Source organism: Malus domestica, chromosome 09 (assembly GCF_042453785.1).
Source record: "Malus domestica chromosome 09, GDT2T_hap1".
Classification (NCBI taxonomy): Eukaryota; Viridiplantae; Streptophyta; class Magnoliopsida; order Rosales; family Rosaceae; genus Malus; species Malus domestica.
The window spans coordinates 35,454,531-35,482,360 of NC_091669.1; the positions used below are offsets into that span (position 1 = coordinate 35,454,531).

The window sequence follows — 27,830 nt, forward strand, 5'->3', positions numbered from 1 at the left end:
CGAAGAGGCACCGTCCTCCGAATCTCGAGAGCCAGACTCCCAACATGACTATTTTCTTAAAAATCGAAGAGAGGGTAAAGGAATAGTACCATTGCTGGATAATTGGAAAGTCCATGTGTGTCAACCTCTGTGCTTCGTGGCAAGGTAGACTAGCAAACATGCCCAACCTTTACTCACATTCGAGAAAACACTCCCAACAAGATTGCTTGCTCCAAAATCGAAGAGGCACCGCCCTCCGAATCTCGAGAGCAAGACTCCCAACATGATTACTTTCTCAAAAATCGAAGAGACTGCTCCCCGAATCTTCGAGAGCCAGACCCCCAGCATGATTGCTTTCTCAAAAATCGATGAGGCATCGTTCTCCGAATCAATTGAAGAGGCGCTCGCTTTCTCAAAAGCTGGGCTGCTCAGAGACCACGAGGGCCGATCTCAGAAATCGAAGAGGCACCTACTTTTCTAGCCTTGTCAGCACCTGTCACACGCACACTCAGCTTTGCAGAAATTATGGGCATTCTGTCGAAGACTTCTGGTGAAGTAGAAAGCACATGAATCTTACTGTTCAATCACCCACTTCCCACACGCAACAATAGCTCATGGGTACCACAGATAACTTTGCCAAAGTTCTTTGCCAAAGTTGAGCACGTGAAGCTTGCAGCTCCCACTACATCGCTCTGACCAAGAAAGGTAAAAGAATAGCAAAGAAACAGCACTAACAAAGTTTAGACACATAAATTTTGAAGGTCTAGTTACCATATTATTACTCACAAGGGTAAAGGAACAGTACCACTGCTGGATAATTGGAAAGTCCCTGTGTGTCAACCTCTGTGCTTCGTGGCAAGGTAGACTAGCAAACATGCCCAACCTTTACTCACATTCGAGAAAACACTCCCAACAAGATTGCTTGCTCCAAAATCGAAGAGGCACCGTCCACCGAATCTCGAGAGCCAGACTCCCAACATGACTACTTTCTCAAAAGCGAATAGAGGGTAAAGGAACAGTACCATTGCTGGATAATTGGAAAGTCCCTGTGTGTCAACATTTGAGCTTCGTGGCAAGGTAAACTAGCAAACATGCCCAACCTTTACTCACATTCGAGACAACACTCCCAACAGGATTGCTTGCTCCAAAATCGAAGAGGCACCGCTCTCCGAATCTCGAGAGCCAGACTCCCAACATGATTACTTCCTCAAAAATCGAAGAGACACTGCTCTCCGAATCTCGAGAGCCAGACCCCCGCATGATTGCTTTCTCAAAAATCGAAGAGGCATCGTTCTCCGAATCTCGAGAGCCAGATACCACAGACCACTTTTTCAAAGTGCTCTGACAGAGTTAAAACATGTGAAACTGGCAGCTCCCACTACCGTGCTATGACCAAGCAGGGTAAAGGAATAGCATTACTACTTGTTGTTAGGGAGACTCCTATATATGTCGACCTCCATCCCCAACGGACAGGCAGACCTGCAAAAATGCTCAACCCTTCATCATATCTGAGAGGGCACTCCCAACGAAGCCTTTTGAAATATTCAGCTTTCTTTCCCCCCGATAATACCTCTGCAAACAAGCTATACTAGAGCAAGAATATCTCATATCATCAGGGTTAAAAGCAAGAGTATCCCATATCATGCTTTTTCCCTGTCTTTTCCTTTGGCCTTGTTTTTACCTGCAAGACAAGGAGAAAGAGAGCAATCAGTCAGCACTTGGAATCAAGCTTCCAGCCAGGAACTGACTGCCTGGAACCCCTTACCTGATTACTTACCTGGCATTGCTCTCGAGTACTCATCTTCAACATCTTATGTTTCCAGAGAAGATTCCGCATCTGCTTGAGGAACAGATAGGGCAAGTGCGAAGGATACAAGGAAGCATGTGGAGACAAGCGTAACAGCACACGTGCCGATACATCCATTACTCTGTCAAAAGCAAAAGTATCCCATATCAGCAGGGTGGAACGTACTCTAGATTTGATGGACTTGTTTTGACCCTCAAATTCTTCAGTCGGCCTTATACTCTGGAGGAAACCAGAAAACCCTCAAGCTCAGTTCAAGAATAAGCCTGTGGAAAGTTACTTCTTCAAAAGCAAAAGTATCTCATATCATCTATTCTCACTTTTCTTCTCTTTATCCTTCATGCTGCTGCAAGATGGGGAGAAGGTGAACAATCAGTCGGAGCTCTGATTGCTTACCTTGTCTGTCACCTCTTTCAGCAGATCCCCTAGCTCGGCGACTTGGGGGACTCCTACTACATGGTTTGTATCGCGCTTGACCAAGCCTGAAACTACAAGTAAGCTTCAAGTGAAATTGATACATTACCTTGTGCATCTCCACCAGTTAAAGATACCACCCCTGGATGGAGGAAGAGTACTTCCAGAGAAGATGCCACATCTACCTATGAGACAGATAAGGCAAGTCAAGACGACACCACACTCCGATACTTAGAAGTTTCGTGATTACGAGATCATTCTCCCACAATATTTCCTAATGTCATTTGTACTAAATCATTCACTTGTACTCACTAAAGGAGAGCTTGAACCTATGTACTTGTGTAAACCCTTCACAATTAATGAGAACTCTTCTATTCCGTGGACGTAGCCAATCTGGGTGAACCACGTACATCTTGTGTTTGCTTTCCTATCTCTATCCATTTATATACTTATCCACACTAATGACCGGAGCAATCTAGCGAAGATCACAAAAAGCGACCGTTTTCGCTACCTATGATCTATCTTGCAAGAGAACGGAGAATTAGATGGAGATCTCAACCATAGAATACGAGCTGGATGGATGAAGTGTAAGAGTGCATCCGGCGTGTTGTGTGACCGTCGTAGGCCACTGAAGCTCAAGGGAAAATTTTATAGGACGGCAATAAGACCAGCGATGTTGTATGGCACAGAATGTTGGGCGGTGAAGCATCAACACGTACACAAAATGGGTGTAGCGGAGATGAGGATGCTTCGTGGGATGTGTGGGCACACGAGAAAGGATAAGATTGGGAATGAGGATATCCGAGGTAAAGTAAGAGTAGCCGAAATTGTAGGAAAGATGAGAGAAAATCGGCTCCGGTGATTTGGACATGTGCAAAGAAGGCCGACTGACGCTCCGGTTCGAAGATGTGACTACGGGACAGAGGTTCAGGGCCGAAGGGGTAGAGGAAGACCTAGGAAAACTTTGGAAGAGACTCTAAGAAAAGACTTAGAGTACTTGGATCTAACGGAGGACATGACACAAAACCGAGCGCAATGGCGTTCTAGGATTCATATAGCCGACCCCACTTAGTGGGAAAAGACTTTGTTGTTGTTGTATCCTTGAAATAGTGTCATCCCTTTCAATTTAATTAGGAAAACTAATGAAAAAGGTTTGAAAACTTTGAGTTTTAATGATAAGAACAAAATAAAGGGTAAAATGAATAGTACCAGGATTGACTTTTTAGTGTAAAAATATGATTTTTCGTTAAAGTGAACAGTACCGAGAGTTTTTCGTTAAAGTTACCTTTAATCTTTTACACCGAACGAGTCCATTAACATAACTATATAAAATACTTTTGACCATAGCAGCCATGTGAGAGAGCATTCGTTTCGGCTCCACCATTTTTAATTCAAATCATTTAAAAAAACAATAAAACCCGAAATAACTTTCGAATAAACAAAGTACCACTCCAGATTTCCAATTTTCTCATAGACCATCCCAATTTCACTCCCCACCCCACCCAACCATCGAAGGCCACCACCAATTCCAGTTTTCTTTTGACCATCACCAATTCCAGTTTTCTATTGACTATTTTTTTTGTAATGACAATGAAATTATCGTGACATATTTTTAGAGTATGAAACCTTATTGTGGACAAATTTAGTCTTTGAAGCTTGTAATGTTATTTATACAAAGGTTATGAATGATTTTTTTCCAATTTTTTTTGGAACTTTTATTTTGGGACCATCCAATGTTAAAATCCTAGATCCACCATTGGTACACGTAATAATACAAGTCTAGAGTTTCTGTTTTCCTACACTTGTATTATGACATGTAATGGATTGAGCTCATCTATATTAGAAAATGTTAATTTTGTGTGTCTAAATAGCATAATTGTTTACTAATTTATTATGCACCTAACCCTTTTTCACGGAAGACTCTTTCTTGCAACTAAATAGCGTCACTCATCAATAAACGCAAGAGTAAATTAGTTGTTCTAGCAATGCAACTTTGTGTATTTCACTTGTCTTGATAGAAAATATTTGGTTAAGCAATTTGATAAGTGATTTGTGTGATCTTTGTTGGACTTTTCAGAACATGAATAGTAACTTAGAGTTTGCAAGGAATAATGGAGTAAATAAGAGAAACTTGTTAACGCTCCAAATTGGTAATCTTCCAAGTCAAGTCCAGACGTTTGGTTATTGGCAATTGAGTTGAAAGAAATAAATATTAAAAACTGACCTTTCGCGAGTTGGTCTGATAAGTCGCCCCCCTAATTATCATTCATTATCTTCTCGATCTCCCCATCCAACTCCAAGCCAACAAACAAACAAGTGGATTTCGTTAATACGTTATCTCTTAACCTAAACAAAAACAAAGATAAAACCACCACCATTGATGCGTCTCTCTCTCTCTAACCAATTAAACGCGAAGACCCTCAACTTGAGACAAAGACGCTCTTTTTTGAGAAATTTTTCAATGTGCTGAGAACATAGCTCAGTACACTAAATGTCATAATACAAGTTGGTTAAATATTTTTTTTTCAAGTATCCAACCACTTGTATAATGACACTTGATGTACCAAATCATGTCCCGGCACACTGAAATATCTCTTCTCCCTTTGCAGTTCAAATATGTACTAGATAATCTAGTTTTCTCCGCTATAATATACACAAGTTATAAATTATGAGATTTAAATCAAGTACTTAATTTAACAAAGTGGTGACTGGATGCCAAATCACCACTGGTGTCTTTGACAACAATTTAAATTTTAGGATATGTTTTATGGGTATTTGTTTTTGTCTTTTGACTTTCACTTTTTGTGTTTGAAATGTGAGGAAAGTATACAAGGGAAAGAATGATGATGAGAGAAAGAAGGAAAAAAATTAAAAAGAATGAATGAAAACAAAATCTTAAAAATAACATAACATATATATATATTGTCTTTCCCTTCATCCATTTGCCATCCTTCATTTCTCCCACGTACTTGTTTCCTATAACTAACACAAAAAGGTAAAAGTCAAAAACAAAAGAACAAAATAGTTATCAAACGAACCTTTAAGAACAAAAAGCTAACCTTTACCGCAATTAACAAGAACCTCCATATTCAATCCCGAGATTAAATTTGATTAATAAAGGAAATTGAGGGGGAATTTTGAGTGTTTGATTCATCTCTCTTAACCTTAACTGGCTGCTTAATTAGTCAGTCGTTTTACCCATTGAAAAGTCTATGAAAGTGATGCACATGTAGAAAGATGAGGCATTGTTTTGTTTCATGATCCCAACCACACAAGTCTCTTTCTTTTCTTGCAAGCTGCTAGCGTAGCCATTTAAAATACAACCTTTTTTTCCCATTAATTATTGGGTTAATTAATTCAATTAAGATTAAATAGTCATCCCGAGGTTTTTTTTTTTCAAACGATAGATTTTGTTATATTAGATGTTAGATTAGTCATCGACGGGGCTTGAACCCACAATGTTATGCAAGGGCTCAACACCTTTCCACCACTATGATAAAGGGCCACTTGCAATAGTAGGTTGAGTAAACTCTAAAATTATGTGTTGCCGTAGTGCAGGATCAAACACAATTGGAATCCAATGCCAGAATTGGAAACCCACAAAAAGTTAAAACAAAATTTTGATTGGAATTCTTGGTTTGCAAGAAATGGTTTATTACTTATTTTTTGTCTGTTTTTTATCATTGGTTTTCCAGTTTTGACCAAAACAGATTAAAATATTTGTTCCTATGATGTCTTATTAAGTTCTATTTCGGAACCATTGGATCCTTGTTTAGATTTGAGTCAAGGAGGACCCAAATGTATTCCCTCACACAAACTCCCTCCTATAAATTAGGGACTGGAATTATTTTTTGCAAGATAAACAGATACTCCAGACACACACACCACAGCCATCAGAAGAGAGAGGGAGGTGGTCAGAAAAGAATCTAACCCTATTTATTCTTCTTCACTGGATGAAAGCATGTAGCAACAATAAGTGAATGAATTGTTTTGTTGGGTCACCCCTGTTTTCTCCCTTTTTTTATAAAAAAATCTGGTTCTGCTGCTGACATGGACGTGAATGTTTTTCCAACGCTTGTGTGTGGGTGGACTTGGGAGGAGAACAAGTTGTTCGAGCTGGCTTTGGCGGTGGTTGACGAAGAAGATCCGCAGCGCTGGGACGTAGTTGCATCCTTGTTCGGAGGGAAAAAGAGTGCAGAGGATGTCCAGAAACATTATGTCATTCTTTTGGAGGATTTGCAGGTCATAGAATCTGGTAAATTGGATCACAAACTCGGACAGCAGCCGCAGCAGAATTATGTTCAAGTGGATCATTGTACTCAATCCGTATGCTGGACTGACGAAACTAACAAGTATGTGAAATCTTTGTGGATTAAAGTCCTTGATTGCTGGAAAAAATGCTTTTATTTGCTTTTCATTCATTGGTTTTCACATGTAAATTGGACAGCTACTAGAACTTGTTCCTACCTTCCTGTTAGATAGCTAGTTTAGTAATGATCTTGTTTATTCAGTTCAATGGGATATTTGAGTTTTTTTTCTGATGATTAGAAAATGTCGTGCAACAGTTTGCTGGTTCGGTTGGACTTGAATTAAATCTTTCCGGCAAATTGCTATCTGTTGAAGCTTTCTCGTTCAAGCGTGTACCCAAAATAGGATGAAGTGAAGCTGCTGATCATGCAAAGTGTATCAGTTTGAAAGCTCTGTCAGCAGCTTGTAAAATATTCACCCTTCACTTCTTGTAAAACACAAGTTCAGTGAAATGCAAGTCAGATAGATCGACACTCCAAACCCTGCATAGGCTACTCTTTTCTGATTCATCTCATATAATTTATAATCACTCACTTAGTTTCCAGCTACTGATAAATACATTTAAAAATGATCTGCATCTTTACCTAGTGATCAATCCATCGACTTCGTCTTTGATGAGATTTCTGCTATGGAAAGAAGTCTGGGAACACAGCTCATTGTAGGAAATTGTATATGACATTTATTTATTTATTTGTTTGCTTTTGTTTTGCGATGTGTTCTGTTTAAGATACATTTTCCTTTGTGAACAAGATTGCACCATAAATGACAACAACATTACTAAAAGAAACTATATTTGAATATTGGGACGACGGAAACAGAATTTACAATCAACTGAAAGATAGAGACAGTCATTTTATTCAGAAACCATAATTTTCTATGAACGCATTCTCAACCTCCAAACTTGTGCCGAGCAGAAAAGGTAACGAAGCCTGCAAACAGTCACTTGCATAGAGGCATTTATGGCATTGATTCACATAGCAATCAATTCAAAGTATATGAGTGGCTGATGACAAACAAGCAGTGAGCATCTGCCGATGAATGGCATATACCTAACAACGCAGTTACTGAGAGGGCCCTAAAGATTGTATAGGGTAATGATCCATTTTCAGACACGTAATATGTTATGTTGTCAGATAGTGAATCTACATTTAACCTCAATGATAAGGAATAAGTTAAAGAGGATGAGAAAAAGGAAGGAGAGGGAGGCAAAGCCAGGGAAGAGGCAGTGCATGAGTAGAGTCACAAGAGCTCTATTTTGCTCTTGAGAACTCCATCCATGCTCTACCTCTTCCCTGTCTTATTAACTCTCTTTCCGCATTACTCAAATACTTGAGAGTAAATTTCTAGTCTAACCAACATGTAATAATATATATACTTTTACCTCTTGGTTGGCATTTGAGACTGATATTTGCCTCATCTCCATCTGCTTCTTTCCAACTTGTGTGTGGGTATAATATTTGTCCCTTGCAGGTTTTTGTATATAAACCACATAGATATATAGTACACAAGACACATGTACTACCAAAACCCAGTTCAATCACCAGCATTACCTACCATGTACTACTAAGTATATGTACTAGTTGTAGCATTACAGTAGTACGTGCCTCTTTCTTCTGTCCTATCCTTTGTACTTCTACGTACTAACTAACTGGATTAATTGGAGGAGAAAGAAACAATGTCAAAGAGCTTTTCAAAAGATGAACGAATGAGGTACAAGTGACAACATGTACTACACTCCCTCCTTCTTGTACTCACAACCCCATCATCACTAATACCACTCTTAATAAATTATTACAAAAAAGAGACAAAATTAGTAAAATCACATTTAGAGTAGTTCGTTATTCACTTTGTTAATTTCTTTTGGGGTTTTTTTTTAACTGATACCATTTTGTTTTTTGTTTTTGTTTCACTTTTTTAAAAAATTGAAAAACTAAAATATATGGAAAGGGCCCACAACAATTGACAAATATGGTTGCATTGCATGTGACGATTGAGCTACCTTCATCACCAAACTCATCTAAACCCCACCACCACACCAGATTGATGTTTGCCTTGCCTGTTTATCTGCAGAAGCCTCTTGTTTTTTCACTCTTTGTTTTTAACTAAAATTGTCGAGTTTATTTTTTGGGTAATGCAAGATTTTGTTGCCTACAGATCAAACTCCAAGAGATAAACATTACGTAACCGATTGACATTTTGGCAAAACTTCCATAAAAGGTTAGGAATAGCTTCTTTAACATCTCAATAAACATCATGAGTGTGTAAAAGTAAAACTTCGTTACAAAAAGATAACCAGACACTTGAGCCAATTTCTGAATTTCTTCCCCTTCACCAGACCCTTGTCTAAGATGTCTAACGACACGAACAAACAATGTAAACCAACTCCCTGATTCCTCCAAACCCAAGACGAATTCTAGAACCTCTACAAAACAAACTCAATAAACCAAAAACTCTTACACATCATTCAGAATCAGAATCTGGATCCACAATATCAGGAAATGAATCCACATCTGAATCAGTGCCCAGTTCATATGCGATTCCCTTGCCCTTCTCAGGATTTGAAGCAGACGCCGAATTACTCTCTCTGCCAAGAAACCCATCACCCTTAGCCACCACCACATCATGGCTTGTAACCGTAGTGCTACCTGCTTGATCTGATGGACCATTTCCCAGAAAAACCCTCCCAAAGACTTCCTCAACAACTGTAGTTCGAGACACTGAGGCACCTTTTGAAGACAGATCATTCTCAAGTTGCATTGCGGATTCTTGAAATTGGCAGGATTCAACCATATTTTCAGCCCCATTGACTCTCATCTCCACATCCTTAATGGGTACTTCAAGCTCCCGTGCACTTCCTCCTAGAGTCTCTTTACCAAATGAACCATCTACAGAAAGTTTTTTATCCCGATGAATTGTTAGAGCTTTGGATGGCTCTCCAGCCTGCATAGTCTTGTCTAGGTCACTCCTCGGTGCTTCCATTTCTTTACCAGTTGCAAGCCAGCTATTATATAGGTCGTCACAATCTGAATCAGAAGCATCATACACCATTCCCTGTAAGTCACTTGAAAACGGTGTTCGGTGCTTTACACTACTAGGGTACATGTTTTCTGGGAGCTTGTGGCTAACTCCATCAGAGAAACTTGATAGTGGGAGTGCCCTGGGATGTATAAGGACCTCCAAAGTCAAAAGAGCATGAGCACAAAATCCAGCAACTTTGGTTCCAGTTGCTTGCTTGCCTGCAGAAAACCACTTTCATGTGTTTACAATAATTGAGGAAATACACACAAGAAATACAAAATTCATCTATAGTCGTTTCACTCATGCATATTGCATAAAAGTATATTATTCTAATTAAAGTAAAATTATTGAGATGGTTATTATCATTTCATTACGTGTCTGTTTCTTTTTCGGAAAGATGTATCATGCTTGTCATTGAGTTTTTAATTTGTAGATTCAGACCATAGTCACAGTCTCTTACTCCGTCAGGAGTTTTCCCTAACAAGGAATTAAATGTTATTAAAGAGGTGCAATTCCTTCCTGGACATCAGTAATTAGTTGTAATACATGTCTATTTGTTGTTGATACATCCATGAGATAATCAAAATGAAAAACGAGATTTCACTTATTTTTTAAGGAATTACCTCTACGGAAAAGATCAAGACCCTCAGCTAAATAAGGGGGGCGGACACAAGAAGAAAGTAATGATGCCAAAAGTGCTCGTAGAGCAGCAAGCTGAAAATCACCCCAAATATCAACAGGTTCATTCGGCTGGTAAATGTTTTTGTTATTACCAGCCTGTCCCCCTTTCATAGAATTTGTAGCTATGTTCATCAGAAGAAAATCAACATCAGATCGCCATCCTTCAGATTTCAATACACCACCCTGAGCAAAAGAAATAGAACCTCTTACTCATTAGTAGACCTTTGAGATCAGAAAGAATGATCCACAAGCATTTTAAGTTTTACATACACAAGTAGATGGGAACACATGAATACCAAAAAAAAAAATGAACTCAACAAAATCAGCAAGGTGGGGGGATGATTACATAGTTGCTAAAATTAAGATTTGAAGACTCCATTTTGAAATCTAGGATCCAACAGTCAAGCATCACTAGTCTTCTACTTGTGCAAGAGGGACTTTACTATTTTATGTTTACATTAACTATTTACCGACCTGATCCAAGACCTTGGGTTGACATAAATATCATACACAAAGATGCAACATTCTATTGAAGGACATACGGAGTACACTCTCTCCACAAAAGGGAAAAGGAAGGAAAAAAAGGCATGGACTACACATACCACAGTGACAAGAGCTTCTAAGGCCTCAAGTGCAGCGATTCTCACAGGAATAGGAGATAACGTATGGTTCTTGGGGTTCCCCTCTTCCAAACTACCAGTCTTACGCCACTCAAGAGATCTGCTTGAAGCTCCATGCTTCCTCTTTCTATGGCTAGATTGCGGTGTTTGAAGCAATGCTTCAGTAGAAGGCTTTGATGAGATTCCACTAGAAGGTGCACCACCACTTTCATTCACAATGGGATTCAGATCAATCAATGCGTTGTTAGCAACTTCCCGTGCCAGGCTTACTGTCATCCCTGATAAGCATAAAGTTCCCAATTAACAAAACCAAAAAATGATTTCCAGAAGAAAGGCACTAAATGGCAACGAAAATAAAGGGTATTGGGAGAAAGCTTTATGCAGATTTCCTAAACACCAGCTATCTTAAACAAATGAGGATCATGGACTGAAGCATCACAAGACCATGGCAATATATCAGAAGTATAGAACACAGTTGAAGGGTGGTTACTTACTGAATTTGACTTTTCAATGCAAATTCAGGATGGAAGTAGCCATCTCTCGCACAAGATAGCAAGATCAATGCATAAACTTTATTTCTAGATTTTCTCAAAGGAATGGCTTTGTTTAGTAATAAGGCTACACGGATTAGTTCCCTTCTAGAGGGATTAGGCTTTCTGTAGTGGTCAACATATCTTGCTCCATCCCTATGTAATGTGACTGTATTTAACAGGCATGTTTCTATTCAGCAGGACAAAATCTAGAATAAATATATTTTCTGAAATTACTGCATACCAACACCCATGGATATCAGCAACATTCTTGTGATTAAGTAAACCTTTATCCTCAATTCTGGCAATGCACATCTCTTTAAATACACTGAAAGCAGATGCACTAAATAAGCAGCATGTGGTAAAAGTTGACTGCAAGGAAGACAACAAGATTATCAGAAAGTTAGCATTCTAACTACTCAAGAACTAGGAAACAAACTAAAGAAGGAAATATCTCTAAGACGTATAATAGCTGAGAGAAATAGAGCCTAAAAGAAGCATCTCTAGCATTCCTAAGTTCAGAAGGACTTGGCATATTGAACTCACATTGTAATTGGGATATCAAGTAAGCATCCCCCCATATATCACAAGTTCAAGAATCAAGGTTTCACCTATTACCCAAACGTTCTACGGAACAAAACTTTATGTTGTTCTAAGATATTCATTGACGAATGCCACTAGAGAGAATTTATTATATTTCAAGCTTTTACATCAATAAATTGTCAGCTCAAAGGAAAAACCATTTGTTCTCTCATTGTTTTGGGGGGGGGGGGGGGTTGGGGTGGGTGGGTTATGCAATTAGACAGAAAATGAGAGTTAGATTATCCACATGCACAATATCGGGCAAAAGCCAACAATAGCAGGTCCCTGTTAACAAAATTTCCAGGTAAGTATTCAACTATGTCGAAGTTAAAACCCATACCAAAAAATAACAATTAAATGGGCAACCTTCAAATTATATCAGTAAGACACATCTGGTAAATAATGGAGGAAGACGTTCTAGATTACCTGCGCACACCCTCTATAATAGCAGTGAGGAATTCTAAACCATACAGGTGCAGAAGTGGTAGTTCCGAACAAATGAACTCTTGCTGTGTGGCAGTCATAAAGGGAAGCAGAGATTGTGGCAGGGAACCATCCATAATCAGCACTCTCTCAATAAGGGCAAATAAGGACCGAATAGGAACAGTCACCTATTAGTACAAATACATTAGATACTTGTGGACTATCAAATTCATTTACATTGTGCATAAGACATGGAAAGATAAGTGGAACCTATGGAAAATATTATAGTGACATTCAGTTATCTGTTTTTCTTTTTTCCTCTTTTTCATAGAAACCCACCTGAACAGGGTACGAAGTTGTTATCATTGTAGAGCAGCAAACCATCAGTGCAGAGATACTGGACATTGTCAAACGCTGAGAACTCTTTCTTCCCTTTGTTGAATCTTTTCCTGACACTCTACTTCCTCCCAACTGAGGAGGGGGTTCTTTCCCTGGGGGAACCAAAAATCTAATAATTGCATGGCGTTTTGTTTCTACAATACAAATTAATACGAATATCAGTTATTTAGCTAAACGCCAACACCAACACCAACATAAAAATTATCAATAATAGTATCATAACTGTACCTTCCTCAAACCCATGAAAAACATCATTCAGGTGACCATTAATCAACAATAAAATCTTTTGAATCATTAAGGACCAGCTATCCTCATCCCCTCTTGACTTTGGTAGTAATGCCAGACAGTAAGCAAGTTTCTGAACGTTGAAACCAGACAGAAGTTATTGCAGATGCCATAATTTGGTTCATTACTAATCACTATTGTGCCAGAATATTAACACTACATTTTCCTACATAATTTGGTCCAAGCAAACAGGACTTTACCTTCAGCATATTATCACTTCCTTTTCCTGACAAAATTGTTGAAGCAATAACATCTTCAACCTGCATGAACGTACATTTAGAATTCTTTAGCAAGCAAGGTCTAGTGTTTAGGCGAGAAAGTCATTTCTGGTGTTTGTCCAATTAACATGGGGTCCTGAGAGGAGGGATTTAATGTTCTTGAGCATTCTTTTGAACAACAAGAAAATCTTCTAGGTTTTTCATGTAAAGCGGATCAAATAAGGTTTACCTCTATGGTATCATTAACCAGGCTTAACATACTTATGGTATTATGAATATGCCTCTAGAACAATTCATGAGGACATATGTCTAGCCAACCATTATTAGGTTTCTATGCATTACCTACAATGAGATAGTATGACCCTCTAGGGCCTCTACAATGAGGTACTAAAGCAGTATTAATATCATTTTTCAGCTTCTAGCAGGCCACATCTCACAAAGAGAAGTTGTGTCTTTATCGCAAGGTGTAGTTGATAATTTTGTAACTTAACGTTGACAACTTAGAACTGATTATGCCCACACAATAAGAAATTAGATAGTTGTCTGATCCAATTTGGTATTTTCGGCATTTGATTGCTTTAATAAAAGGCAAACAAGTCTCAATAACTGGAATAATACAAATAAACTGCCATCCACCAAAAAGAAACTTATTTGATAATATTTACTGTACTTCGCTGTATACAAACCCAGTAATGGAAATTCTGCAATGGAGGACAAGGAACTTACACTGTCATAATGACGATTGATGCTCAATGGAAAGAAAGATATAATTGTGCATAACAATTGAACTGCTCCTTCCTGCATGTAACATGAAAACCATATCATACATAACTAACATCAATTTAATTAAAAAGAATAATATTATCTTACTGTATTATATATTCTACTTTAGACAAATGTAATACATTCACAAGGCTATACTAGGAAAGATAAGTCTGCAAAAACCGTGATAAGCCTACTTCTTAAAGTAATTTTCCAAAATCAATCTTTGACACCTGTAAATGAAACTTATTGGATTCATGATGCTATTTTAGCAACGAATACTGACTATACACCAGTGTTTTAAAACAGGCACGCCTAGGCGGCTTTGGAGGTGGGACGATGATGAAAACACCTCTGCCCAGTAAAAGTAAGCTTAAACTCACCTAGACGTGGTCGAGGCGCGCTTGAGGAGTTCCACTGGTTTTTTTTTTTAATAAAAAAAAAACTACCCAAACCCAAAATTGCGTCATTTGAGCAGGGTTTTTTTAATCAAAACCAAATGACTGTGAGTTAAACTTGTTTGTGGCTTCTGCAATTTTGAATGACAATGGATATTTGTTTTACAAAGTAGTAAATATTAATAATTAGGTCCCGTGAGGCTCTCGCCTCAAGCATCAAGGCTTTCGCCTAGGCAGGGCTATCCATGAAACGCCTTAGCTTTGCCTTCGCCTTTTGAATCATTGCTATACACCAGTAAAACTAATAATATCGAAACATTGCATGACTACAGCTTTGGCCAGCTTGGCCTCCACTTCTGGTTTTTAATTAAGAACATCCAAATTTGCAAATACATGACTAAGGACGTTGCCTTACAACTGCCTTCAATGATGGTCTCTATTTATTCAAAAATTCATTGAAGAAAAAATTGGCCAGAAAGAAAACGCTTCTTTCACAGTTATATAACATTAGTAATATATTGTTAAACACAAGATTAAGTAGCTTACCCAAACAACCTCCGAATGATCATCATCTAACAACTTCAAAAGTGGTTGAATAACTTGTTGAACAAGTTTCCCGGCATGTGCAGTTCCATCCCTTTTTGCATTTAGAGATCCACCCAACCTAAAAAAAAAAAAAAAAAAAAAAGGAAAATAGCTTCACACTTGAGGACTTGCAGAGTACTAATTTATATAGCCTTCAAATACAATGGATAAGGAATATAAATTCCAGGACAGAATTGCTGATGTCATTTATCAACATTAAATCTTAACTTGGTATTATAGCAAGATGACAGATATGAGTAGCAATGAAAATTCGAGGAATTGCTTCAGATATAATATACAACCTTGTGATGAGATCTGACATCGAGGCACAAGAGACCACCTTCACAAATTGAGAAGTTGTAGACTGCTAAATGAAACACAGAATAAGATTTAAGTTAAAGATGCTTAAGAGGGTGAAAGAGGAATAGTTCATTTATTATTCAGTTTACTCGCAACAAAACCAAAAGTTCAAAGGACAGAATCCACGACAGAATCTAAACCTATATAAATGCAGTCTGAGCTATATCAAAACTCCAAAAACAAATCACAACAGAGGATCATGTGATCCGAAAGGACAGAGTGCAAAGAATGAAATGCTTAGGCAGCCACCCAAAAATATCTAAGAAACATATAATATAATCCCAAACCTTAGTATTTTATAGATCGTTAGGATATTAGGATTAATGTAATTTATGTCTGGCATCTCTTTGTCTTTATAATTAATTAAGATCTATAATTCAAAAATGAGCCAAAATTGTGAGCGTGGTCTTGCTACATCAGCAGTCCTGTGAATTCTTAGATATTGATTGATGAACATGAGAATAATTTGTTTAGTAAGGGCATGGAAGCCAAGTGGAGCGCAATTGGGCACCAGGGCCACGTTTATCATTGCAACCTTACCATCAATATAAGTGCACCATAGTTTTCCTTAAAGTAGCCGGAGGTCTCATGTGTTAATCAATAATATTAATATTCATAGGAAGACTAACAAACCTAATATTGTGTTTGTTCAGGTGAATCAAAACCACAGTTGGCAATGCATTTGACTTGTTATTGTAAAAGCAATGTTTTCTCCAATGAAAACAAGTATAACTACCACATAATGAATGTTTAATTTAAATAAGCATTCATCTCGGTACCTGAATATGTGATAGGAATATCTGGAACCAACCGGAGTATGATTCCATGAACCGCTCAGAGCTGCATTCCCGACAAGTCACCCCCATCAAACAAATTCCTTCCCAACATTTATCTGGCTACAACAGAAAGTGATCAAAAGAATTCACAAGGAAGACAAAGAAAACTCTCGGTAGAATGAAAACAGATAGTTCTTTCTTTGCCTCGTCGTAACATGGTGTAAAACTGTTACTTATGCCTCTAGTTGCAACTACTAATATAAAAGATGACTCATCCCACGACAATTTTACCGGTTTGGCTTCCTCCATAAAGTGGAACTCAGGGTGCATTTTGCTAGCCTACCATTGACAGCTAAAACTGAAAGTTTGACATTCAAAATGAACATAATGGACTTTCCTATAGTACTAAACCCAATTGTTTCAGTAGACTAAAGAAAATCAAATTTATAGTTTTCAAAAATAATAAACAAACAAGTCAGTTCAGATAAACTGAACTGTAAAAAGCTCGTTTGTACATACCATATCACTAGAAACAAGCTGCGCCAAGCGACGGACCCAGGAATCAGTAGCGGATTTCCAAGTAGTGATTAGCTTTTGGTCAGTCATATCTTGTGCAGACTCACAAAGGAGGTTGTGGGTTTTGATCGCGTAGACTACCTTCGACAGCTCCAACGGACTCCCAGACGGGTGTTTATCATCAGGGAGGTCTCTTACGAGCGTTTGCAACAGACGAGGTCTTAGAGCAACATCGTACATGTCCTTGACATGGTCAAAGGCCGCCATTGGAGCCCAAGCTTAAGCTCTGAAATAGAAAGGGAAAAACAGAGGGCCTTAGGGTTTATGAATTTGGTAGTTAAACCCTAATGGGAGGAGCTTTAGGCTATGTTACAGTTCAAAACTCTACCCAAGTCAATAGCTTTCAGTGTTAGGAAATTTCCTACATTGCTTCCCTTCCCAAAAGTCCTAAATAGTTCTCTGCAACTCTTTCTTCCTCCTCCTCCAGTCCAGAGAATGCCATAAATGGTTAACTCTCAAAGAAATACCCAAATTTACACTCTGCAGAATAGGAAGGGAAAAAAGGGAAATCCAGAAGAAACTTACCAAATAGCCGAGCAGGGTTCTTGGAGAAGGAGAGGGAGGTCTGCAACAATGACTGTTAAGACTGATCGAGGAAAATGTTTGGGAGAAAGACGGAGAGCTGCGTATGCAACGACACGTGAAGAACAAGAGTGTTGGGGGAGCCGCAAGTTTGGGGGCGCCAAGCCAACTATGGGATAAACTTGCGTTCGGATGGGCTTTAGATCCTTTTGGACAACAGCCCAGTCAGCCCCAGTTTGGGGTTGAGGTGATTTTAAAAAAAGCTCGTATGAAAAAAAGCTGAGAGTGTTTTTGGTGTTTGGTAAACTTAAAAAAAAAGGCTTATTTTGGAAGCTGCTGTGAGAATAAGCTGAAATCAAAGGAAAAAGCTGAAGCTGCAATTTGTAGCTTTGGAAAACTGGCTTTTTTTCAAAGCACACAGAACTACAGTGCTCCTTTAATGAAAAGACCCACTATCAGACTGTTTTTTTTTTCAAAAGCACTTTTACAAAAAAGTTTACCAAACACTCTGCTGATTTATTTCACAGCCGCTTATTCTCACAACACAGCCGCTTATTCTCACATCAGTTTTTTTTCAAAGCAGAGCAATACCAAACTAATTAGCCCAATAATGGCAAATGTGGAGGAAATACCTAAAACATCCACATCATCCTTCTTTTAAACAAAGTAATCATCATCGTTGCAAGTAGTAACTATGATTTTGTTGAACAAATGTAGTCGCATCCTAAATTTTCTTTTCAAATAATCTTTCAAGTACAAAGTATTTGGAATAAAATAATCTTCCAATATATTCTCACATCGATTTCCCCTGCATCGATTAAGGTTTAGTGCACTGCCAACTCTTGAACCACTTGCTTTTTGGTTGTGTTGATCGATTGCTTCTATCGCTTGCACCACCTGATGGGTTGATGTTTCTCTATGCCTTCAATGTTGAGCACGTCTTATACTTCGTTCCTCATCTTCTCGCTCATTTTCTTGCTCTTGACTCCCTTGCAACCTCCTCAAAGTTAGACATTGTTGAAAGAACTTTTCTATTCTGAAACTCTATGGATTGAGATGAGTATGAGGATAGAAGAGGGTATGTGTGAGGAGATGTGGTGATTTAAGGGTTTTTAAGGAGAAATATGAGAAAATCAGAAGATTGGATAAGGACATGTGACACTACGTAAATGGTTTAGAATTAAAAAAAAAATTGAGCAGATATTATTAATGGATGATGAGACATGGATGGTTGGGGAAGCAAAGCCACGCTTGTTGATCCTATAACACATTTCACTTCTTTCAATCGGTCTAAACCCTACAACACCCAGGGCCGGCTTCGATAATTTGGGGTCTCTAGTCAAGCTTTCAAAGTGGGGCAATTCTCTGACTTCTGACCCTTTGTACATTGATATGTATAAAAAAAATTCACTAAATACATGAAAAAAAAATCTATTTCTACATTAAATATCATTAAAAAATAATGTTCAAAGAAGAAAGGTATACAAACATTACTTAATTATTACAAGTCTAGCGTTTTTAGACAGAAATGTACTAATTAAGTTTACATAATCTAATTTTTAACTAATTATTTTTCAGTTGATAAAAATGGTTACCCCAATCAATCTTTCTTGTGACATAATTGATCGAAGATAAGATTTGAACTTTAATTTTGAAAAACCTCTAACTAGTATGGTCAACAAATTTCTATAAGCAAGACCCGAGCACTCTAAAGACACAAAATTTGTATATTAATTTGTATATATACATATATATATATGTGTGTGTGTTGGAGTGAGATTTCCTACGAGAAGAAATACCTCCACAGATTTGTTGACCGCAATCCTCATGTTCGCCGAATCCTTATTCGAGATGTCCCAAAATAATCTTCCTCCACAACTTGCCCGGGCGAGCACCTGCAAAAGATACTCCGACGCTCAAGTTAGTTTATTGGTTTCTATTCTTTGGATTCTCTCGGGTTCTCCTCACGTACCTTGTTCTTTGGCTCCACTCCATCTTCATAGGATTGCATGCCTGGAGAACAAGTACCACGATCTCTCTTTCTTTCCCACTTCCTTAGTGGTCCTCCGTAATATGACTGCATGTTTTGGGAACAAGCACCACATCATATTTTCCTTTCACTTCCTTAGTGATCCTCCGTAATGGAGGCGGTTACCTGGACACGTGCGCCTGCCTGTTCCTCGTGGGCTCTCCTTATGGTTTACCTTGCATAACACCATCCCTAGGTGACTTAGACTGGCCCATGAGTCGAAACCGGATTTTAATCTCCCACACGCCCCCTTTTTCCCTTTTTTACGTATGTAAAATAGGGGAAAACTAAGTTTTTTGATCACATGTGGCCTTGAAACTATGCTTTTTGAACCTAGCAAAACTTTTAGCATTTCTTACTAAGACCAAATTTGTGGGAGTTTCTTTTTCTACGGGTAAATTTACTGAAGGTAAATTTACCAAAGTTATTGTTTCGTGTACCTAACTCGCGAAAGCCAGATAGGCTGCTTCGCTTACTTTACGAAATTCACCTCACAGCTTCACATAAAATATAGGCTGACACCTTCCACGAAAGCAAACTGACATTTACAAACGAGGATTTACGAACAAAGATTTATGAACGAGGATTTACGAGGACATTACGAAGGTGGACTGACATGATGAACAAGGATTGACATTACGAAAATGGACTGACATTACGAAAGTGGACTGACATAACGGAAGATGACTAACATTACGAAAGTGGACTGACATGACGAAAGATGACTGACATTACGAAAGTGAACTCATATTACGAAAGTGGACTGACATAACAGAAGAGGACTGACATTACGAAAGTGGACTGACATTACGGAAGATGACTGACATTACGAAAGAGGACTGACGAAATTTAACTGTGTAGTCTGACAGATTACACGTATGCGTATCTATTATATAACTCACTGTCCCGTCTTGTCGAACTGACGAAAACAGCAACTATAGCTGCAGCGCAGAAGTCTAAAACACGTTCACACACTCGTGTGCATATATATAGACACCAATACCGACACTTACCTTTATACATACATACATACATACATACATACATACATACATACAAACATACATACATATATATATATATATATATATATGGGTGAGTATACATATAGGAAAGCATGCAAAAGTCTGGCAAGAAATACTTTTGAGGCCATCACGTTCTTGCCAGACTTTTGCATACTTTCCTATATGTATACTCACCCATATATATATATATATAAGTGTACTTTTGTGGACCAGATTTTTTCATGCTTTCCTATATGTATACTCACCCATATATATATATATATATATATATGTACTTTATATATATACATATATATGTCTGGATTCATAGGCATATATAGGCAGACCTACGAGCAACTTACGTGTGCATATCTCTGCATACTAACTTGCGGATCTCTGCACGTATTGTTCATATATTCGTGTACATCTTATGCACACATGTATATATGTGTGTGTGTGTGTGTGTGTGTGTGTGTGTGTGTGTGTGTGTGTGTGTGTGTGTGTGTTTGTGTGTGTGTCATTACCTTGTGTTTCTCTATCTCTGCCTTTCTTCACTTCCTTTGCTTAGTTTCTTCTCCAAGCCTATGATTTCTTGCTTCAGAGACCTCTTAGTTTACAAGTAATTTTCATTTCAAACTCCTTTTGCGAGAATATTTCAAACATTCCACTTACGTTTATGAGCAAAAATTCCTCTTCTGTCTTATCTAACCAAATTTTGGCTGGTAAGTCTCTCACTCATTTATCATGTCGAGACGTACACCTTGGTCTAAATATGGTGGTACTCCACCACCCTTCAAAATTGTCAAGGCTCGTGACCTAGGTCATGTTCCAGATGACATACACCTTAGCCCACTTCCTGCCAGAGCCGACATGTATTCGAGCCTTGGTATCCCAACCGGGTCTACCGTTTTGTCTCCGGACCATTTAGGGGTCATTAGTTTCCCGCTCCACCCCATGATTCATCTCATCTTATTCTTTACTAATACTCACCCTATGCAACTGAACCCAAACTCTTACTTGATTATGTCGACCTTTCTAGCATTGGGTCTGAAGCTAGGTGTATCCTTAGGTTTTAGGGATTTTCTCTATCTCTTCGACTTGACGGTTATTAAGGGTCAAACTAGCTTCTTTAATTTTAAACCTAGATATCGTTAGAAATTTTTGTCATTGGGCCCTTCGAGAGCTAGAGACTGGAAGAACCACCCTCTTTTGATTTCGGGGAACTGGAAGGCTCCCGAGCTGTCACAACTATCTATTCCTTCTGTTTTCAGTCCTAAACTTGGTATATAAATTTACCTTTATTATTCGTTTTTCATAAATGTGCGGACTTTACTTATCGTGAATTTCTTCCGTAGCTTTATCAGATGGTCCTAAACAGATCATTTCTAAAGACCAAAAATGTTGGCTAAAGAAGTTTGTGACGAGGAAGATATGGAGCTCTAAAGAAGTTGCCGAGACCCTCACTCAAATCACCTCTCTTCGCAACTCCATCATTTACTTCCCGTACTGTTTGGTCGACCGGTCGTTGCCTCCAGACCCCCTACTTAAATCTATCTTTGCTTTCGATCTTGACCTTCAATTCAACGCAGAGTGTTCCTTACTTGTGATCGACTCTCGAACGGAGGGCTCAGAAGAAGAAGATAAAGGAGGAGAAGACGAGGAGTCAGGGCAATCAGACACGGATTCTGACTCGAATTATTCTACTGTGATGGCTTCACCACCTTTTGACATTCCACCGTCCCGCTACGTTATGTCACCTCTACGTGATCTTCCTGTTCCCAGAATTGCAGGAAGGTCGGATAAACGTCATCTGACAAATAGGCCCAAAAAGTCTAGGCGTGGTTCACTGACTATCTTCGACACAGCCCCAAGATCCATGCTATGGTAACCGGCTTCTCCCACTTTCAGCTCGGCTAGTGGTGATGGTTCCAGCAATTCATCTCAAACTTGGAGGCCTGAGTTCACAAAAAGAGATGGGAGTCACGTCACCTTTGGCGACGATCTATGAGGCAATGCAAGTGCTGCTACTGCTGCGGCAAAGGGCTCAGTTCATCCTAGTGACGTCGATCGTTTCGAGGTAATGCTCGATGACGATGTTGACTCTTATGAATCTCATTGCCTTATGAAGGTATGCCTTCATTCTCTCATGTTTTCGTCATTTCTGTAAGCTTTAACCCTAACGTTGTTTCTAGATGGTTCTCCTTCAAAAGGAAAAATCAGACGACTGGCTGCCAGGTTGGAATCTTTCAACCTTACTCCGCAACAGATTAGAGAGTACCGGGCTAAACTTCACGGATATGAGGAAAAGATCACAAGTTTGCAAGGAGCTCGAGATGCTGCGACGTCTGAAGTATGCCGCATGAATGAAGAGTTGGCCAAGGTCAAGTAAGCGAGGACCACTGAGCGCGAGATGAATATGCAGCAAATACATAAGGAGATGGCTTCTAGCTTCAGGTTTGGTTGGGTGCAAAGCTAACAATGCCCGGAACATCAATTTGTAGATGATCCTAACGTGTATGATCGCCATATGGTGATTGAACCGGGTGGATACGAGTGGTATGAAAGGATGGATCCTAAAGACCGGAGACCTTCAGACCAACCTGCTTCTTTTGATCCTATCCCAAGCAGCGGGTTTGTTACTACTTTTGGACCCATCTCGTGTTTAGGCTTTGAGGGCTTTTAATCCGGCCCTTGTTTCAGTGCTCAGTAGCTCTCGCAATCGCGTGGTCTATTCTTTTGGGCTAAACCCCCATTTGTGTTGGTGATCCGTTCTCATGGGCTAAAACCCTATCTATGTTTGTAATCTATATTTTTCTTACTATCTTAGTTGTATCTTCGCGTGATTGTCGTTCACAAATTGGGTCTTTGCCCTTCCACTGCCTAACTCTTCATATCAGTTCCTTTTAATTTTCAATTTTAACTGAATGTGATCAATATCCTTTATCCTTAAATTTGAGTTTTCAAACCAAAAAGATTAACTTATCTTAATAAGATACAATCACCTTAGATTTTGAATTTTCATTTCTATCAACTTCGAATTTTCTCTATATAAAGAGGTGTTTGATAGCCATTAGGTAGTACTTGAATCTTCATGGCTAACAATCGAAAAGTGAAGCTCCACTTCCGGCTCTACGCTGATGTTCCCAAAAAAAAAAGCTCTCGGAGAGGTTCTAGGGGTTCTAGGAATGTAATCGAGCTATGTTCTAACTCCTCTTCTCGTTCGCTAGAGAGGGCTTCTTATTCTTCTGAAGTCCCTAACACTTTTCGTGAATCTTTATACCAGTCTCGAACAAGATCGGGTGGAGAACAAGCTCTAGACTCCATTGTCGACGGAATGATCTCTCCGAGGCTAAATCATACCACTCGGGCTCTTAATCCGGTTACTGATAGAATGGTCTCTCCGGGAAGGAGTTACGCAACTCGAGCTCCTGACTCTATCGCTCGTTCTCCCAACCCTTATGCAGGGGATGAAGCGGGTCCTTCTTGCGCACCTTCCCGTCACCACCCACGCCGTCCCCAGTGCTTCGACTACTTCCTACTATTGAAAGAGCGTGAAACTCTGAAGGGACACTTACAACGTGCTGAACACCACGTGGATCGTCTCAGGGGGGAATTAATGGCTACCGATCGTGCCGTGTCTGCTGCTCACTTAGATGGCATACATGATGGTTTTAAGCAAGGCGTCCAATATTTCCGCTCCTAGGCAAAAACGGCCTTTCCTTCCGTAAACTGGGATAGTCTCTCTACCCCATTAGACTAGGTGTCATTTTGCTTGTAATAAGTTAGGCCCTTAGGTTTAACCACTACTGGGATATCTAGTAGTGATGTTGTCCTTGTGTTTCCCTTTTTGATAGTAGGTTTACTTCTCATTCTTGTCTTTTATCGTACTATGTGTCCAACGTCCAAGAGGTTTTCCTCTTTTAAATAAAACATATTCTCTTGTACGGTAGGAGAACAACATCTCACTGCCTAAGCTTTTTACCTTTGTACATGTCATGCCTCATTTTCCTCTGCAAACATGCGACGTGTTCGAGGAGGCAAATCAGATTAAATTCACCCTTTCGTTATCGATCTCAGAAATGATTCAACCTTGAATCAATTTTTACCTATTCAATCTTGGATGGGTCTTTGCCCATTGGCCTTCCTTTCCTGCTCGATCTTAGATTTTCGATCTTGGTTGGGTTTTTGCCCATTCGATCTTGGGTTTCTTTTCCCACTCGATCTTAGATTTGCGATCTTAATTGGGTCTCTGCCCATCCGATCTTGGGTTTTCTTTTCCCACTCGATCTTTGATTTCCTATCTTGATTGGGTCTCTGCCCATTCGATCTTAGGTTTTCTTTTCCCACTTGATCTTATGTTTTCGATCTCGATTCGATCCTCATCCCTTAGTTTATACTCTTCAGCTTTAGACTTTATTTTAAGATTCGGATGAAATGCAACTTTATTTATCAAACAATAAGGAGATGTCAACAGACATCTAGGGATACACCCTTCAATATACAAGGAAAATAGAAAGGGATTTACCCTTCAACATTACTGGAAACATAAATTTAAATATGGGAAACATAAACACGAAAAGTTAAATGTGGTACTTTCTCAAATGAATTGCGTTCCACTGGCGCAGTACATACTGACCTGTTTCAACGTGCTTGAGTTTATAAGCTCCATTTCTGAAGGCTTCGGTCACCTCATATGGTCTTTCCCATATGCGTCCAAGCTTCCCTGCATTCAAATCTTTTGTGTTTTCCATGACCTTTCTCAACACCCATTCTCCTACCTTGAATCTTTTTTACTTAACCTGCTTGTTGAAGTAAGCGGCGGCAACTTGGTTATGGTAGTTCACAAGTCGTAGTGCGGCGACCTCTCTTTGTTCCTCGACTAAGTCGAGGTTATGGGCTAGCTGCAGGTCGTTCTTACCGTTTTCCACAACTAATGTTCTGACCGTAGGTAGACCGACCTCTGTGGGGACAACCGCTTCAGTACCATAAGCAAGAGAGAATGGGCTTTCACCCGTTGGCTTCCGTTTTATGGTGCGATAAGCCCATAGTACATTAGGAAGTTCCTCATGCCACTTTCCTTTACATTGTTCCAACTTTTTCTTTAAACAATAAAAAATCGTTCGATTCGTCTTCTCTGTTTGGCCATTGCCCTGGGGATAACTCCTAGAAGAGAATTGTAATGTGATCCATTTCTCGGTGCAATAGCTTCTAAACTTCCGATTGTCGAACTGTGTTCCATTATCCGTCACAATCGCCCCTGGTACGCCAAACCGGCATATAATGTTCCGCCATACGAATCTTACAACGTCATCTTGCATGATAGAAACATACGCTTCTGCTTCTACCCACTTAGTGAAGTAGTCTGTGGCGAGAAGGACGAACTTGTTACTTCTGGGCGCCCTCGGCAACAGGCCTACGATATCCATGCCCCATTTTACGAATGGCCAGGGTCCTACGACTGGATTAAGTTATTCGACAGGTTGTCTAACAACTAGGGCATATTTCTGGCACTTGTCGCACTTTATTACATACTGTTCCACGTCTCGAGCCATGTACGACTAGAAGTAACCTTGAGTTAATGCTCGATGTGCTAAGCTTCTTCCTCTTGAGTGATTCCCACACATTCCTTCATGTAATTCTCTCAGAACCCATTTGGAATGCCTTGGATTTAAGCACCTGAGGTAAGGTCCTAAGAATGACCTCCTATAGAGCGTGTCGCTAAGGATTGCATATCTTACTGCTTTCATTTGGAGTTTTCTCGCTTCCACAAGATCTTCCGATTGGATCTCTTTTGTCAGGTAGTTTACGATTGGAGTCATCCAACAGTCTTTATCTTCAACTTGAGCTTGCTTTGGCAACGGGTTGTCAAATCTCGACATTTGCCCGTCGATTTGCATCACGTCTGATTGCATTACTCCAATACTCGGGGAGTACATATATTCTACTTCGGCTACCCGCAGGTTCTCTTGTGCGGTTAACACCCGCACGCTAGCTGATCCGCTCTTTTGTTCATCTCTCTAGGTATTTACTTCAGCTCGAAATACTTAAATCCATTCGCCAGCCCTTTAACAAGTTGCTGATATGCCTCTATCCTCACATTTTTAGTCGTATACTCTTTAGTTGCTTGGCCGACGATGAGTTGTGAATCACTATGCACGGTAAGACAGCTTATCTTCAATTGTTTTGCAAGTTCAAGGCCTAGTACCAAGGCTTCGTATTCTGCCACGTTGTTTGATGCAGGAAAATCCAACCGAATCGAACACTCTAAGTCTATACCTTCAGGAGAAATTAAAATGATCCCTGCCCCAGCTCTTGCTTGACTGGATGACCCATCCACATAAAGCTCCCATTTGATCTCATTATGGTCGACTTTTGCAATTTCTTCGCATTCACCCTACAAACTTTCACGAGGATAACATTCTACAAGAAAGTCAGCAATTACCTGTCATTTGGCTGCGTTCGAGGCCGATACTTTATGTCAAAGGAACTAAGTTCGATGGCCCACTTCGTAATTCTTCCTGATAAGTCTAGTTTAGGTAAGATAGCCCTCATCGGTTGATTAGTTAACATCACAATGGTGTGTGCCTCGAAGTACTAACAGAGCTTCTTCTTTGCGGTTACTAAGGCCAACACCATCTTCTCAGTGGGCGAATACCTCTTTTCTGCATCGATTAAACTTTTGCTCACGTAAAATATGGGTTGTTGGACCGAGCCTTCTTCTCTGAATAACGCAGCGCTTACTGCCTATTCGCTTACTGCTAAGTACATGTATAACAACTCCCCTTGCTTGGGAATGGTTAACAACAATGGGCTTGTGAGTTATTTCTTCAGTTGTTCAAAAGCTTCCCTTTGCTCCTACCTCCACACATCTCCTTTCCGGTTTTGTATGTCCTGAAAAAAAGGTTTGCATCGATCGAATGATCGTGAGATAAAATGACTAAGGGCAGCGATTCGCCCGGTTAACACTTAAATGTCTTTGGGTGTTACCGGATCCGGCATGTTACACAAGGCTTCAACTTTTGCTAGGTTCAGTTCGATACCTCATTTGTTCACTATGTGCCCTAAGAACTGCCCAGATGATACACCGAATGCGTATTTTGCCGAGTTTAGCCGCATGTGATATCTTTTCAATACGTCAAAAGTGTTACGTAGGTGATCAATGTGTTGGCACCTTTCTCGGCTTTTGACGACCATATCGTCAATGTTAACTTCCATTGTATTTTCGATTTGATTTTTAAACATCTTGTTCACTAACCTTTGATAAGTCGAGCCGGCATTCTTGAGTCCGAAAGGCATAACGGTGTAACAATACAATCCACGCTCAGTGATAAAAGCACCTTTCTCTTTATCTTCAACAACCATAGGAATTTGGTTATAACCAGAATAAGCATCTAAGAAAGGCAATAGTGCGTACCCAGCCGTAGCATCCACCGTCTGGTCAATATTTGAAATTGGAAAACAATCTTTCCGGCATGCTCTGTTCAGGTTGGTATAATCCACATACACGCACCATTTTCCTTTTTCTTTCTTGCCCACCACCACGACATTCTAAACCCA

General features: G+C 39.4%; 1 protein-coding gene, 2 long non-coding RNA genes and 1 other non-coding gene across 8 annotated transcripts; 1 reads left to right on the top strand and 3 right to left on the bottom strand.

The window, feature by feature from the left end:
• Positions 1-5,951: 5,951 nt before the first annotated feature.
• Positions 5,952-7,217, top strand: LOC103405959 (uncharacterized). The gene is made up of 2 exons (XR_011571355.1): positions 5,952-6,549; positions 6,763-7,217. It is a non-coding gene; the product is annotated as an uncharacterized lncRNA (long non-coding RNA).
• A 62-nt stretch (positions 7,218-7,279) lies between these two features.
• LOC103405958 (uncharacterized) lies at positions 7,280-7,979 on the bottom strand. Its single transcript, XR_524539.4, has 2 exons — positions 7,887-7,979; positions 7,280-7,580 (listed from the first exon to the last, which is right to left on the bottom strand). It is a non-coding gene; the product is annotated as an uncharacterized lncRNA (long non-coding RNA).
• Positions 7,697-7,819, bottom strand: MIR408A (microRNA MIR408a). The gene has a single exon (NR_120968.1). It is a non-coding gene; the product is annotated as a microRNA MIR408a (primary transcript).
• A 714-nt stretch (positions 7,980-8,693) lies between the features above and the next one.
• Positions 8,694-17,413, bottom strand: LOC114827074 (uncharacterized). Of its 5 annotated transcripts, XM_070805279.1 has the most exons (15): positions 17,244-17,365; positions 17,047-17,139; positions 16,662-16,944; positions 16,146-16,262; positions 15,309-15,373; positions 14,968-15,085; positions 13,988-14,059; positions 13,244-13,303; positions 12,987-13,116; positions 12,699-12,892; positions 12,363-12,547; positions 11,599-11,726; positions 10,807-11,102; positions 10,147-10,387; positions 8,694-9,741 (listed from the first exon to the last, which is right to left on the bottom strand). In XM_070805279.1, the coding sequence occupies exons 3-15, from the start codon at positions 16,923-16,925 to the stop codon at positions 8,966-8,968; spliced, it is 2,646 nt and encodes an 881-aa protein (XP_070661380.1). In that variant the 5' UTR covers positions 16,926-16,944; positions 17,047-17,139; positions 17,244-17,365; the 3' UTR covers positions 8,694-8,965. The 5 variants fall into 5 exon arrangements, with proteins under 5 accessions (XP_070661380.1, XP_070661381.1, XP_070661379.1 ...); XM_070805280.1 differs by lacking the exon at positions 17,047-17,139 and having other exon boundaries at positions 15,309-15,370; positions 17,244-17,413; XM_070805278.1 differs by lacking the exon at positions 17,047-17,139 and having other exon boundaries at positions 17,244-17,413.
• Positions 17,414-27,830: the final 10,417 nt, after the last annotated feature.

What these genes read in the sequence shown, in the direction of transcription:
- LOC114827074 (XM_070805278.1), bottom strand. Translation starts at nt 16,925, where the DNA reads ATGGCGGCCTTTGACCATGTCAAGGACATGTACGATGTTGCTCTAAGA. An exon ending in ATGTCAGATCTCATCACAAG is followed by an intron (nt 15,086 to 15,308) that starts GTTGTATATTAT and finishes TTTTTTTTTTAG; the next exon opens with GTTGGGTGGATCTCTAAATG. An exon ending in TCTTGATCTTTTCCGTAGAG is followed by an intron (nt 9,742 to 10,146) that starts GTAATTCCTTAA and finishes GGTTTTCTGCAG; the next exon opens with GCAAGCAAGCAACTGGAACC.